The sequence below is a fragment of the Temnothorax curvispinosus genome, unplaced genomic scaffold (genome assembly GCF_003070985.1).
Source record: "Temnothorax curvispinosus isolate PA1 unplaced genomic scaffold, ASM307098v1 QBEX01011168.1, whole genome shotgun sequence".
Lineage (NCBI taxonomy): Eukaryota > Metazoa > Arthropoda > Insecta > Hymenoptera > Formicidae > Temnothorax > Temnothorax curvispinosus.
The window spans coordinates 3,030-17,691 of record NW_020220948.1 but is presented as its reverse complement, the minus strand read 5'-3'; the positions used below and the strand labels follow the sequence as shown (position 1 = coordinate 17,691).

Sequence of the window (14,662 nt, the reverse complement as noted above, 5' to 3'; positions counted from 1 at the left end):
TCAGAATTATTAATTTCTAATTACAATTAGAATTTATGACTGATTAATAATTACAAGTATTAATTATTTATATAATTATTATTATGGCATATTATTATTGAAAAATAAATTTAAAACAGAATAATACTTATTTTTCCAAAGTAAAGCTTTATATAAAAAAAGATTCTACTTTATATAATGTAATTCTATTATATATTTTTCCATTTAGAATTATTATCTTTCTAATTGTAACATCAATAACAGACTACCCTGTAAGTATCTCAAATATGTTTGCGCGAATATCATTGGAATTATCATTTTTTTCGAACAGTTTAAGTTCTTTAATATTAGGAACATTTGTATTATCCGATTTGTATTAGGTATCCATTTTTTATTTACTCCAACTCAGCTCGACAAGACTAATCGGACTCAATTTGATTTGAACTTCTACACGTTCCTACACTGAGAAAAAAAATTGGTTGTATGGACTAAACTTGTATAATTGTTGATTGATTAATGATTGATTCAACAATTATTAAGTTGCACTAAAAAAGGTATAGCTCATTCATGTCAACCATCAAAATATTTTAATCAAGAATTAGTTAATTCAACTAATGTTTAGTTTAACCAATTAATTTTTGTTTAGTTGAACATATCGGACTAAATATTTTAGTTGGATGAAACACATTTTGTGTTTTTCAACCAATTTTTTTCTCAGTGTAACTTTAAGCGTTCGTGACTTTTGAGATAACGTTTCTGGCCGAAACTGACGCCGCATTGATTACACTTGTACGGCTTTTCCTCGGAATGAACACGTTTGTGCCTGGTCAGGTCGTTCTTCACGCCGAAACCCTTGCCACATATGTCGCACATATGATTTTTCTCACCCGTATGTACTGTCAGGTGACCCAGCATCTGCTGTCTCCAGCGAAACCTTTTGGCGCAATAGGTACATTGGTATGGAAATTCATCCGTATGGATCTTGCTGTGTATGTAGAGAGATGCCTTGGTTTTGAACGTCTTGCCACAAGTGTGACACACGTATGGGCGTTCACCGGTATGGATACGTCGATGATCCTCCATGGCGGTCTTCATGGCGAAGCTGCGGCCGCATATATCGCAGGTGTGATTCTTCACGCCATCGTGCACGTGTTTCAGGTGATAATATAGACTACCGCTCTGAACGAATTGTTTTCCGCATATGTGGCACGTGTACGATTTCTCGTCCGAGTGCGTGCGTACGTGGGCCCAGTAGCTTTTCCGCGAGCGAAATTTCTTGTTACAAAATTTGCAGACCATCGCCGGGCTGGTGGGGGCAGCCTTTTTGGCTTTGGACTGTTTGACGCTCTTCTCCAAATATTCATTAGACTCGTTCACTTCCGCTGCGTGTTCTTGCTGTGTATATAATGTAGCTTTCGTCTTTTTCGTGTAACTTCTTGCTCGCGTCTGACTAGCAAGAGTAGTACCTTTGTCTTCTGTACTTTTCTTCTTCGTGTCATTTGGCAATTCATTTGAAGAGGATATTTGACGAGATATACTTGTAGGAGACAAATGTTCGGTTAATTTATTGTTATCGATATTATCTGCGGAAGAAAAAGTACTCTCCGAATTTCCATCGATTATATTGGACGTTTTAGTTTGAATTGGATTATTTTCATTTCTATATTCTACCATTTTATATGCTTGCCGAGAACTGTGGGCGATTAGCCGATCGGGGATGACGATCTGATTCTTCAATCTGTAAAAATAAAAAGTAACCATTTGTTATTAAATTTGTTATTAAATTTATATTTCTGTTATCACATTATATATTTTCTATATATCGTATACTGTGCACAGGATATTTAAAAAACGTATATTTTAGTAAATTAGTCTGTTATATACGTATACATATTTACATTATAAAATCTTGAAGTTTGCAAGAAAATTTCGTCTCTAAACAATATGAGTGAAATTGAAAATTTTCGATCTTTTTAAAGTTTAACATATGCACTTGTTAGTTCTCTCTAATAATTGTAAGATTAATTTCATGAAATTTACTTACAATTTCCTTTGCTCAGTTCTGCTGGTGTTATTTGCCGAACTCGAGAAATGTCAGATATTAAAGATCTCTCTTTTTATCCAAGGTTTCAGAATCGCACTACTGTTTTTTAGTTATTCCATGTACTCTCTCTTTAGTGTCATTTAATCAACCTTTACTTGTTTATTTGTTTTCTTGGTTTCTACTATATTCTTGTTAAAATTTAAAATTACTTTATTTTAATTTCAAAGGAAGTATTAATAATTTTTACGTAATTTTCCTTAATGCATGAGATTCCCTTCCATTCGATACGGATACAGAAAATAGAAATAAATCAGTGCTAACGATTTTTCCGTAAAATTAAGGGATATTTAGTTCTTCTTATTTTGTTTTTCATCTAATTCTAAATAGATGGAAACCGAGAGCATGGTTTTTGAGAATGTTTGTGGATGTCATCTTAAGTCGAGTCTCAACAATTATTTCTTATCAAACTTTATTTCTCAAATTTTGCACAAAACGGTTTTACGTATATATGCAATGACAATATAAGATCTTCCATTCACAGTAGTATTTCTCATCATCATTCTTTCTCACGCAATGTTTTAACCAGTCGTAAGCCTTTGAACAATAAATTCAAATTCATGTGTTTCTTTGGTTTTAGGAACATATTTACAATAGTCTCTCCACATGGATACATGCTCTTGTATGATTTGCAAAAATTGATTCTATCATGGATTTCTTCTTTCTGATTTTGTCTTCATCATTTTTGTCATCTTCTGTATTTATGATTTAATTCGATCGAATATTTCCAATTCTCGCGGATCGCATAGATTTGTTCGAACATACTAGTCGAATTTAGTGGCATCGAGTTTAACGATCGGCAAACGTTTCATGACTACATTCGTCCGGACACATCCAGATACAAACAAATTCGATGTTTCATCTTTACGTGCATACAGCTGTGTGTAAACTGCCACAGTGTCTCTTCAGATATCGCTCCTGAGCGAATCTGGCGCCGCAAATCGCGCAAATGTGCAAGCGCTGATTGGTATGAGTGCGCCGATGACGGGTGACGCAACCTTTGCTGCGGAAACGCTCGTCGCAAATATCGCAGGCGTACGGCTTTCGATCGGAGTGCCAGGATGCATGTTTATCCAATTCCTGCTTCCTCCTGAAACCGCGGTCGCATAGAACACAACGATGCGGCAGGACCTGCGAATGGTAGAGTCGGTGCACGTGCAGGGACGCCTTCTGCTTGAAGGACTTGCCGCAGGTCTCGCACACGTGGGGTCTCTCGCCGGAGTGAGTGCGTCTGTGCTCGTCCCTCGACGCTCTCGAGGCGAGATGACGCCCGCAAACGTCGCAGGCGAAATTTTTAACACCGTCGTGGACGTACCGCACATGCCTGTTCAAACCAGACGTCGATCGAAAGCTCTTGTCGCAAATGGAACAGATGTAGGGTCGCACGCCGGCATGAATGTTGCGATGAATTAGCAGATTGTACGACGTGGAAAGGACCTTCCCGCACTCCTCACACTTGTAAGGGGTGCATTTCTTCTCCACCATCGTCCTCGAGCAAGTTAATTCGGCACGTTGTTCCGATAATCTTTTCGATCGTTCCGTACATCCTTGAGAGTTCATCATAGATTTTTCTTGAGACTTCTGCGTTTGCTCAAAGTTGGGATGAGAATCTGCCGAATGGTCTCTTTCTAACTTCTCTTCAAAATCGCCAAGATGCGTTGATGCAAGACATTTCTCGCTGGATACCGTTGATCGAGTTTTCTCGACATTAATGTGTCCTTCCATATCGGACTGCTCATTCCTTGGCGAGCTGACTCGTGCACGTCTCTCCGATTCGTCTTTCGACATTCGACGCGTCCATCTGAAAAGAGAGTCAGCCCGTTACTTGGGGGACGGCCGAATTGCGTGGCGGCTCGTGGTTGAGTTTCTTATGATTAACTAAGTAGCGCTTCTGGCGGAACGAGAGGCTGCATTCGGTGCAGCGCCAAGGTTTCTCGTCGGAATGGATCAGTCGGTGTCGCTTCAGCTCGTATTTGATACGAAAGCGACGGCCGCACACGTCGCACGCGTGCGGCTTCTCGCCGGTGTGCTTGGTGATGTGCAACATCAGCGGCGGCCGCGTGCGGAAGGTCTGGCCGCAGTAGCTGCACTTGAACGGGAACACGTCCGTGTGCGTGCGATTGTGCACGAAGAGGGAGGCCTTTTGCTTGAACGTTTTTCCGCAGACGTTGCAGACGTACGGCCGCTCGCCCGTGTGGATGCGCCTGTGGTCCTCAACGTTGCGCCGCGTTGAGAACATACGGCCGCACAGATCGCATGGCACGTTCTTGATGCCGGCGTGGGTCTCCTTCAGGTGCCGTGCCAAACCTTGATTCACGCGGAATCGCTTGCCACAGAGGTGGCAAGTAAACAGCCGTTCGCCCGTGTGGATGCGCAGGTGCCAGTAGAAGGTGTACGGCGAATTTAAGTTTTTGCCGCACTCGTTGCAATGGTAGTACACTTTACCGTCATGTTCCATTCGGGCACGCATCACTGTCTCCGTGGCTACGAAGGACTTCCGATTCCTCTTCGCGACCTCGGGATGTGCCTCCACCAGATGGGCTTTTAACAGTTTCCTCTTCTCCGCAATGTGTTCACAATAGCCGCATGGATAAGTTCTGGATCGTTTTCCCAATAATTTTACTGATGAAAGGTAAGGTTCTTCGTTGTCGCTTGCGCTCTTAATATTTTCCATCAACCGGTTCTTTTCTTTTCTCATACTGTCATCTATCTTCTTTTTCTTTTCTGTTACCTTAGTACGTGTTCTTGACAAATATTCTTCGTTGGCTGAATCGTGATGTTTACAGCCTGTCATATGGCGTATTAGATGGTGCTTTCTTTTGAAAACACGTCGGCAGTTATCGCAAGTATAGTTCTTTACAGAGTTACTCGTTGACTGTAGAACTGTCAATTTATTTTTTTCTTGATATCTTGAGACGTTCGAGTCTATTTTTTCGTCGCATTTTACTGCGTTGCAGTTATTCGACGAATCACGTGTCTCTCTTTCTAAAATTTCTTTAACGTTTTCTGCAATCAGCGTCGTGCTTCTCGTTGGAATGCTTTCGTACTTCATCGTGGCGTTATTCGTCCACAGTGCAGCACTATACGAGGAGCGGTATGTCGCGAAAGATCTCTCCTCTGTCAGCTCGCACCTGGAAAAACAACAAAGGCGGCAGGTTTGAGTCGGTTTCGTCGCTGGCGGTAGGTCGATGACGAAGGACCGTATCTATACAGAGAAGAAGAGAGACAGAGAAGGGGAGGACGATTTGCGCGTTCGGCGTACATTTCTACCGTTAATAATGCCCCTTATCGTTAGGACGCTCGCAGAGATTCCTTGTGCCGGCTCTTGAGATGATTGTTCAGGTAGCGCTTCTGCCGGAAAGCGAGACCGCACTTGACGCAGACGAACGGCTTGTTCTCAGAATGGATGAGCTTGTGCCGCGCCAATTCAGACTTGACCCGAAACTTCCTCTCGCACACGTCGCACCCGTGATTCTTCTCGCCGGTGTGCGTGGTCACGTGTGCCAGCACCTCCTGTCGCCGGCGAAACCGCTTGTTGCAATACGAGCACGCGTGCGGAAACACGTCGGTGTGCAGCTTGCTGTGGATATACAGGGACGCCTTGGACTTGAAGGTCTTCCCGCACGAGTCGCAGACGTACGGCCGTTCGCCGGTGTGGGTGCGCCGGTGATCCTCCCGCGTCGCCTTGGATGCGAACGATCTCTTGCACAGGTCGCACGTGAAGTTCTTCAGCTTCGCGTGCACGTCCTTGAGATGCCTGGTCAGCCCGCCGGAGTCGCGGAACTGTTTGCCGCACACGTGGCAGGTAAACGGCCGCTCGTTCTTGTGGATCCTCATGTGTCGCAAATACGAGTCCTTTAGCTTGAAACATCTACCGCACTCGGCGCATCGGAACGTCTCCTCTCTGTGCAACGCGTTTCCAGGGATCTCGCACAGTTCTTTACTGTCCTTTTCATCGTCAAGTACCAAATGTGTCGAATTGTCATTCAAGGTCTGATCTCTCTCGCTTTTCTTCTCCTCGCATGCGACAGTGATCGTCCGAAGCTCGTCGCTATCCTCGTCGCAGTCGGAATTTTTTACAGAGCGTTGCGTCGCGACATACTCTGCCTTGTGGATCCTCATGTGTCGCAATAACGAGTCCTTTAGCTTGAAACATCTACCGCACTCGGCGCATCGTTCAGTTCTCGGCACTCGGCACAGTTCTTTACTGTCCTCATCGCTATCGGAATACAGCGGCGCGACATACTCTTCCTTCGGTTCGACGGACTGATCGTTACTCTCCAGCTGCTCAGACACGGTAGACGGGTGATCGTGCATCGTGTCCATGACGGCGATCCAGCCCGAGTCGGAGTCCTCGGTCGTCGCGCTCGGTTTTGTCAGGTTGCGCATTCTCGACTGGCATTGTTTCCTGTATGGCTTCCAAAATGCTTTCGGCGTGTCCGGGGACACTCTAAACGGTATCCGGACGCCGCACGACCTGCAAAATAGCCGAAACTTGACTCCAGGTTTCGTGATTGCGTGGCACGACGCAGCGGACGATTGCGATTTCGAGTTTCGGTTATCACAGCCGCTCAGTTTTCTAGGTAATCGTTAAAGTCAACCATCCCGGGGCTGTTCCGGCGCATTCCCTTTCGCTTTGCTCGAAATCTTTCGTTAAGCTGTCGCAAAAATTTTCTTGGCGTACCCAACGTCAGTAAATCGTTCTTTTTTTTAATGGCTTAGCGAGAGTTTCACATTTCGTTACGACGCGTGTCACGATTGCTCGTGTGTATTCAATGTCGAACAGTTTCCATTTTTTCGTGAGATACACGGGAAATGTTTAACAAGTTCTACATGTGGCACTTATTCTATTTTCATTATATTCTAATATTCTATTATCTACATGCTAGAAATACGGCGATCATGAGCAGACGGATCGTATAAACGGAGAACAGGTAGCAAGAGAGACAAAGACAGAGAACTGTGCTTCTTGTATAATTAACAAATTATGAAAATACGAAATCATTACCTGTTGGATTTATTAATTTTTTCTGAATCACACGCTTCGTTTTTGTCATCGTCCTGTTGATTTGGCTGCAATAAGGAGTTTCAATTACTTAATGTAAAAGGATTATTTCTTATAGTTTTATCGTACTTACCAGTGGGTTTGTAATATTAGATTCAATGGTCGTGCTGGCTGTGGTAAGCATCGGCGTAGTAACTTCTAAATTATCCAAAGAAGAAGGGTTGTAATACTGCAAAACATTTGTAAAGAATATATAATTAGAATATTGTGTACTTACAGAGAGAGAGATGCATGAGGAGACAAAGGATTGTAAAAAGAAACGCGAGTATGAGAGAGGATGCAGCAGAATGGAATAAGACAAAGCGCGTCCAGAGAAACACATTTTCTAGGATATAAAATTAGTCAGGATTAATGGATTAAAGAAGCTTGATAGATACGATGCGACAACAAAGAGAGGGACTTGAGAGTTAAATACTTAAACTCTGAAAAGGTAAATATGGTAATATAATTCCTCTTTATCTTATACATGCTCTTATAAAAAAATACACTCAACCCATAGAAAAACCCTTAAGCGTCGTCTACAGCAGGAGTATACAGTAAGACGTAAGCAGTAAGTTATTGACTAATGAAATTTTTACAATTCAAGAATAATTGACTGTGGTTGGTCAATAGCTTACTGCTTACATCTCACTGCATACTCCTGCTGCCATTGTAGACGACGCTTTAAAGTTGGGTGTGATTTCGGACCGCCAATAGGTTAAACCTATTGTTAAACCTATTGGCAGTCCGAAATCACACCCAACTTTAAGGGTTTTTCTATGGATTGAGTGTATTTTTCCATAAGGGTGTTATTATGTTTTATTTGAGATCTCAGAATGCAATAGGAACATAGCTGACTCGCTAATTAGCTTTGTAATATTATGGCTCGTCTACAATAGCCGCAACAGTATGCAGTAAGACGACGTAAGCAGTAAGCTGTTGACTAATGGAATTTTTACAATTCAAGAATAATAATCGACTGTGGTTGGTCAATAGCTTACTGCTCACGTCTTACTGCATACTTTTACGGCTATTGTAGACAAACAGACATTCCTTAACCTTATGCATTTGTTTACCTGCTGCTTATTTCGCAGTTGCGTATCCTGCATTTGCAGCAGCTTTATCTCCGCGCTTAGACATCCCTCGCGCAACTCGTGCCAGGCTATCAGGATGTTGGCGCAATTCTCGCACAGTTGCAACGGCAGAGTGTCGCTTTCGGATACCTGTAAAAAGCAATCAGTAGATGACCAACGCGTCGTTCACCGAGGTACTTGAACTGAAATTTCGGCGTTTACTGTACACACGTGTATCGGCAAGTACTTGATTATTTTGCTGGACAAGTCATGCTCCGCTCCGTCGCCCTCGAAGATGGGTATCATGTGATTGCTCGCGTTAGCGCATATCCTGCAGAGGTGCATCCACGCTAACGTTACCTCTGTTGCAGATACCGTTCCATCGGGATACTGCACTGACTGGTCCTGCGACATCAAGAAGAAATCCTCGTCGGTTCCCTCCGACTCGTTGCGCTCTCCACGCGTCACTATACTCTTCACGGTCTCGATCAGCATAATGTCCTCGCCGGGTGACTCCATTTCTGGCGGCATCGAGTCGCTAGTCTCCATGCCGACGAAGAAGACGACCACGTGTCCAGCACGCTATCAACGAATTCACTCGCTGCGCACGTTGCATGCAAGACACCTTTGATTATAAGACGTTAGACGCTGGAGGACGACGTTGGAGCAAGCTTCCGCTTGCTCCTGTCTTTAGCCAGCGTTCGCATGCGCTCGATGGTTGACTGAAGAATGGTCGAAGCTTTAAAATGGCATAGAACGCCGGATGCGTACGCATCCGAAGCGACTTTGCTGGATCTCCCACGATGGAACGTGATCATATGGTCGATGGAAGTCGTCCAGATTGGTTGGATTTGGGAACGCTCGCAGGTTTAAACTTTCCTGAAAGGGTTGGATGCCTTTACTTGAAGGTGTACCTTCTTTGTGTGGGTGTGCAAGATGATTGGATGAACTCTATTTGATTAGAATGCTTTAAGATGATTAAGATTATAGAATTAAGTGAAATAATCTAAAGTAACGTAAGACTCCAAAAAGACATTTCTAAAAAAATAATTTCTCTTTTTTTTTAACTTAATCAGTTAATATAATCTCATAGGATAATTATCTGTCGTGATAACTCGTGATAATATTACATATTTTGCTTATGTTATGGTGACATACAGTGAATTAATGCATGACGCGTTCAATGCGATTTTACACATCAAAGATCAAATTTTATTGTAATACTTAAAAAAATATATGTTTTCCGCTTAAGTAATTAATTACTGAATATAGTTCAACCGCTTTATACGCAAAAATTGACGAGTCATGCGCGATAAAATAATCCTTGCGAATGCATTAATTGCATAATGTTCCCAAGGAGAACACATAAGTCATAATGATGTCAAAATGACATCTTTCAAAAGTCATAATTCTATATGTCATGATGACGTCATTGTTGTTCCTGGCAAGGACGGTTTTGTGACGTCACAAAGACAAGATGATAAGTTTAGAAATTTTGAATATGAAGATTATCAACATGGAGAAACAATTTTGAAAGAAGTTCCAAATCTCAACTTAGTGTCAAACATTGCATTGGATAGCATGCATTGTGTTTATCTTGGCGTAGTAAGAAGGATTATTATGCTGTGGATACAAAATGGACCACTCAATGTACAAATTTCAGGCATACAAATAACAGAAATTTCTACTAAACTAGAAGATTTTATGAAAATCTTGCATATTATTATAGCCCTATTCGCTCCAACCATGCCTTTCGTGTTCCACGAATTTCTAACAGTCGTTTGTTCCGGAAAACAAATGATCGTGGGAGAATTCCCTCCACGCCGGAAAAAAGTTATTGTGGCAGGGAACCACAGGTAAAAATTTCAAAGTCCTAGCTCATTTACTTTCGAAACGGGGAACAATCAAAATCTCGGTGGGACACGAAAGTGCATGGTTGGAGGATTACGTCACTGTCGTGTGAAAGGTAAATGAGCATTTTTTTCGATAAAAATGTATTTTTGTGTATAATTTAACCGTATTTAAAATATTTTTGTTGTTAAAAAAAAAATTTAACATTCCACAGAGGTCTATTATGACTCAGAGGCAGGTGGAAGAAATGGGGAAGAGCTACGATTATAAAAAAAAAATTAATTTTTTTACATAAAAAATATCTGTCACACTTCAAATTCGCCTTTTCTTATTCAGAAATTCTTTTTCTAGCATTCTTTAAGTCCTTAAAGTCCTTCTGTACCATTTAAAAATTACCAAATTTGCGGCGACGAAATTAAGTATTCCTATTTAATTAATAATTATCTCTTATTTTTTTTCTCATTTGCACTACTTTTAGCTTTAATTTGCGTTTTGGTTCATTAACCTTCGTCAATTTGTTCGTGAGTTATGATTTTTTAAGTAAAACGAGTCGTAACGTGTGTTTGTTAACATATAATTGTTTTAAAAAAATATTTAAATAAATGATTTCCAAATATTCTTTACATTGATTTTTAGTCGAAGGTACAAAGATATTATAATAATTTTTGGGGAATTTTTCAAAGCTATTAACATTATAAAAAACACGTGGGACTCGAAAGTGCATGGTTGGAGGATTATTGGGGCGAAAAAAACGTTGGAGTGAATAGGGATAGTAATGATGATGGTAATGATAATAATAATAATAATTTCTTTCTCTTATAGTTACAGTAATCATGTATTCAGTTTTGAAATTTCCGGAAACAAAAGACCCACCGGAAATAGTACGCCTACTTTTTGGGTCGACGAACTAAGAATGAAAACAAAGTGGCCACCATATGACCAGCCAGAAAAGATACTTAATACTTAAAGCTATTAGAAAGTGTGTAATGCCAGAAGACGATTGGCCAGAATATACATATGTACTACTCGTGTGTAAATGTGGTAATTTAAGATTTGTTCTAATGTTTTTTGAAGATTGAATCATATCTTTTAAGGTCAACCTAAACAAACTTGCATAGGTGCATAAGCATGTGCATAAAGAGATGGATTGGTCTATTTTCTTATGCACATGTAATGGATCAATCAATTTTCTTATGCTTATGTTTATGCGCTATGCAAGTTTGTCTGGACCTTTGATATATGAAAGGGATCTTTTTATTTTGAGATTATTTATGGATGTAATAATTGTACTTAGGTCTCTGACGCTCGGCATCCCTTCCCTTTTTTAAGTCATTTCCCTTGATTTCTTTTACCTTAGTAGGGGTTTTTTTTTGTTTTTCTTTGTAGACCTGATTTTTTTACACGTTCTAAGATATTAGCAGAAGTCTTCATATAAAGCACTTTTTCTTTATCTACTTCGGTTTAGGCTGTGCATTTGGCTAATCACAGTCAGTCAACAGTTAGTAAATACTACTGTGTATATATAATTTTTTCCGTTTTAAAAAAATAAAGATTACAATAAGTTTTAAATCTAGATACATTCAAAACATTTTTTTATTTTGTTTCTTATTTAAAGCAAAAATTATTTTAATGCCCACATTTCAAGTTTTTTTTTAAATTCTGTTTTATAGGCCAGTCATATTAGACATCAAACCTTCCAATTAATCTTCCCAGGTTGCAACCGCTTTTTTAGACCATTTTTCTTTAGTTTATAGCTATGTAAGCAAAAAGTTTGACTTTTTGGGATAGTCTTAGTTTTTCGCTGTTTTCAGGCCTTAAAATTCATTTGAGACGCATTTTATTATATGCATCTTATTGCAGACAAAATTTGCAATAAAAAAGGACTCTTGTATTTTTTTCGTATGACGAACGCTGATTTTTTTATTGACGCACAAAATTAAGCGTTATCCGACCTGTGAGCAATATTGGATAACCTTGCGGGTCAATAAAAAAATCAGCGTTCGTCGTACAAAAAAAAATACAAGGGTCCTTTTTTGTTGCAAATTTTGTCCATAACAAGATGCATATGATAAAATTCGTCTCAAATGAATTTTAAAGCCTGAAAACAGCGAAAAACTAAGACTTCCAAAAAGTCAAAATTTTTTGCTTACATAGCTACAAACTAAAGAAAAAATTGTCTAAAAAATTGGTTGCACCATGAAAAGTATTCTTTGCAGTTCTCAGATAATGCGTGATTTTTGGGGGATTTTTAATTTTATTTTAAATGACGGGAAAAAAAATCATCGGTGCAACATAAAAAAAAATGACGAAATCGAGGGTTTTCAGGATCGAGTCTTGGAGTTTGACGGCGCGTACAAGCTAAACGACTGACTTGACGATAAATGTTGTTCAAATCATTATTGTAGGGGAGACCGGGGCTAAGCCGACAGCGGGGCGAACTTGACACTAGGCTTTTTGCCAATTTAAATCTATCGTAGAAACTTGCCTTTGCTACTGTAAATGCGTCTTTATGTGCCAGTATTATCAACGGAATTTGGTAACATTCTGAGTTATAGTGTAATTTTTAACGCGACATAAGTGTTTTTGATAGTGAAAAGTAATTTTTCTGATCTCTCGAAAATGTCTACTCTTTCATCGAGCTTTACTCTTGCGAATCTACCGCTAAGTGATTTTGATAGGAAATTCGATGCTTTATACGAATCCGATAATAATTTTTGCATATTTTCAAAATTTATATATTTTTGGAGTAACAAAAGTAAAAAACGACGTTCGGGGCTAAGTCGACACGACGCCACCGGGGCAAAGACGACACTAACCTAAAGTGACATTATCGCAAAAAAGGTCACTGTTTCGTCCGATTCCGATGACGATTTAAGGAACATTTGTTGCGTGTGTTCGGAAAACATTTCATTAGCTTCTAATAACAAACAATGCATCTTACACAACAATGCAACCGTATGGCTCATGACGAATGTGTGCGCACATTTGATCGCGAGTTTACGTGTATAAATTGTTTTTCAGACAGTTCAGCAAAAGATAATTAAAAGTTTAATCTTTTTTTTTCTCATTATTTTAAATAATTGTTTACTTTATTCCGACTTTTTGTTTCTAATACACAATGTCTTTTTATTTGATAAACAATGTATTTTTATTTTTAAACAATAAAAAAATAAGTTCCAGATCAAATTGTGTCGATCAAACAAAGTGTTGAGTTTGCCCCGGCGGGGTGTCGAGTTCGCTCCATCATTTTTCAATTCGAAAATTTGTCTTCGCGTCACTTTTCCTTTCCTGGCGGCAAAACAAAGCGACGTACAGCAAAACTTCCTGAATCAATTTTGTACCTGAAAAAACACTCTTTAAATACATATCATTGAATTTGCCTAAAAATTTTAATTAAATATTAAAAATTGCCTTTGAAAAAATAGTGTCGGCTTAGCCCCGGTCTCCCCTAGATAATTTTATGCTCTACAAAAAAAGGTACGTATAGTTTAGTTACCCTATCTTGCTTAGTTTTTGAGATATTTGAAAAAAAAATATAAAAAATTGTGTTTTTGGTTGATAATATTGTTAATAACTTTTTATTCCCCGTTAATTTTGCAAAGCAAAATAAATCTTACTTATAATACCTCAAATCAAAGCGATTCATGGTGGTTGCAATCTGGGTAGATTAATTGAAAGGTTAACCCCCTAAAGTTTAATGTGACTGGCCTATTATGTAAATATGTACAATATTACATGATTTATGCCCAGTGAAAACAGTCTGCAGTGAAAATGATGTCAATATGACCATTGTTTAGTAAATACTAATAAATTCATCGATTAATTATTATATATGTATATATGTGATTTCGTAACCATTTTTTATCCTAAATGACAGATAATACCTTGTACGAAAACAAAGAATAAAACAATGTCACAACACTTGAATAACGCTAATGTGCAATAAAACAATAATGTCCCATTATTGGAATTAGATACAATAAATACAAATTCTATTAATTTTAATTCCGATAAAAAAAAATTGATTTATCAGATGCAAATAAATATTTTACAAAAATACAAAAATACAAAAATATAAAAATACAAAAATACAAAAATACTGACGAAAATAATCAGCCAAAAAGTCTTTCAATGTTGTCTATAACACTATATCGAAAGAAAAGACGGAAACAATCTCGACTTGCATTTTATCTAATCAAGAATAATGAAAAAATGGAACTGTCCTCAAGTGTAGACAAACATAAGGCAGTTAATATATTGCATAGTGTAGAACAGAATTTCATTCAAGATGTTTCTATAGCAAATGCTACTACAAATGCAACTGTTACTGAAAATAGTGCTACAACACTAGTGAACAACACTAGTGAAATTTTAGATGAAGATGAAGTGATAGAAGCCAGTCCTACGCAAAAAAGTGTTGCGTCAAAAGTCAGACAGTTTTTAGAACTCAAAAGGAAAATTTCTAAAAAGCGTATAGATTTTGGATCATGTCCTTTGACTAAACATACTTCTATACAAATGGAAAATGTTAATACATTGAAAAATAAAGTTAACATAAGTTATCTTTTCCACTTTTAAAAAAGGCGTGTTACCTGAGTGAATTTCGTTTGTATC

General features: G+C 38.9%; 2 protein-coding genes across 4 annotated transcripts; both read right to left on the bottom strand.

The window, feature by feature from the left end:
- Positions 1-199: 199 nt before the first annotated feature.
- LOC112461217 (gastrula zinc finger protein XlCGF57.1-like) lies at positions 200-9,925 on the bottom strand. Of its 3 annotated transcripts, none has more exons than XM_025026380.1 (5): positions 8,429-9,240; positions 8,201-8,347; positions 7,219-7,314; positions 7,089-7,153; positions 200-1,717 (listed from the first exon to the last, which is right to left on the bottom strand). In XM_025026380.1, exons 1-5 carry the CDS (start codon positions 8,744-8,746, stop codon positions 694-696), a joined length of 1,650 nt encoding a protein of 549 aa, XP_024882148.1. In that variant the 5' UTR covers positions 8,747-9,240; the 3' UTR covers positions 200-693. The 3 variants fall into 3 exon arrangements, with proteins under 3 accessions (XP_024882148.1, XP_024882149.1, XP_024882146.1); XM_025026381.1 differs by lacking the exon at positions 200-1,717 and adding an exon at positions 2,030-3,881 and having other exon boundaries at positions 8,429-9,919; XM_025026378.1 differs by lacking the exon at positions 200-1,717 and adding an exon at positions 5,356-6,557 and having other exon boundaries at positions 8,429-9,925.
- LOC112461220 (zinc finger protein 182-like) lies at positions 3,793-5,183 on the bottom strand. Its single transcript, XM_025026385.1, has one exon. It carries the CDS (start codon positions 5,130-5,132, stop codon positions 3,894-3,896), a length of 1,239 nt encoding a protein of 412 aa, XP_024882153.1. The 5' UTR covers positions 5,133-5,183; the 3' UTR covers positions 3,793-3,893.
- Positions 9,926-14,662: the final 4,737 nt, after the last annotated feature.

What these genes read in the sequence shown, in the direction of transcription:
- LOC112461220 (XM_025026385.1), bottom strand. Translation starts at nt 5,132, where the DNA reads ATGAAGTACGAAAGCATTCCAACGAGAAGCACGACGCTGATTGCAGAA.
- LOC112461217 (XM_025026378.1), bottom strand. Translation starts at nt 8,746, where the DNA reads ATGGAGACTAGCGACTCGATGCCGCCAGAAATGGAGTCACCCGGCGAG. An exon ending in TCAAGTACTTGCCGATACAC is followed by an intron (nt 8,348 to 8,428) that starts GTGTGTACAGTA and finishes TGCTTTTTACAG; the next exon opens with GTATCCGAAAGCGACACTCT. An exon ending in AACTGCGAAATAAGCAGCAG is followed by an intron (nt 7,315 to 8,200) that starts GTAAACAAATGC and finishes AATGTTTTGCAG; the next exon opens with TATTACAACCCTTCTTCTTT.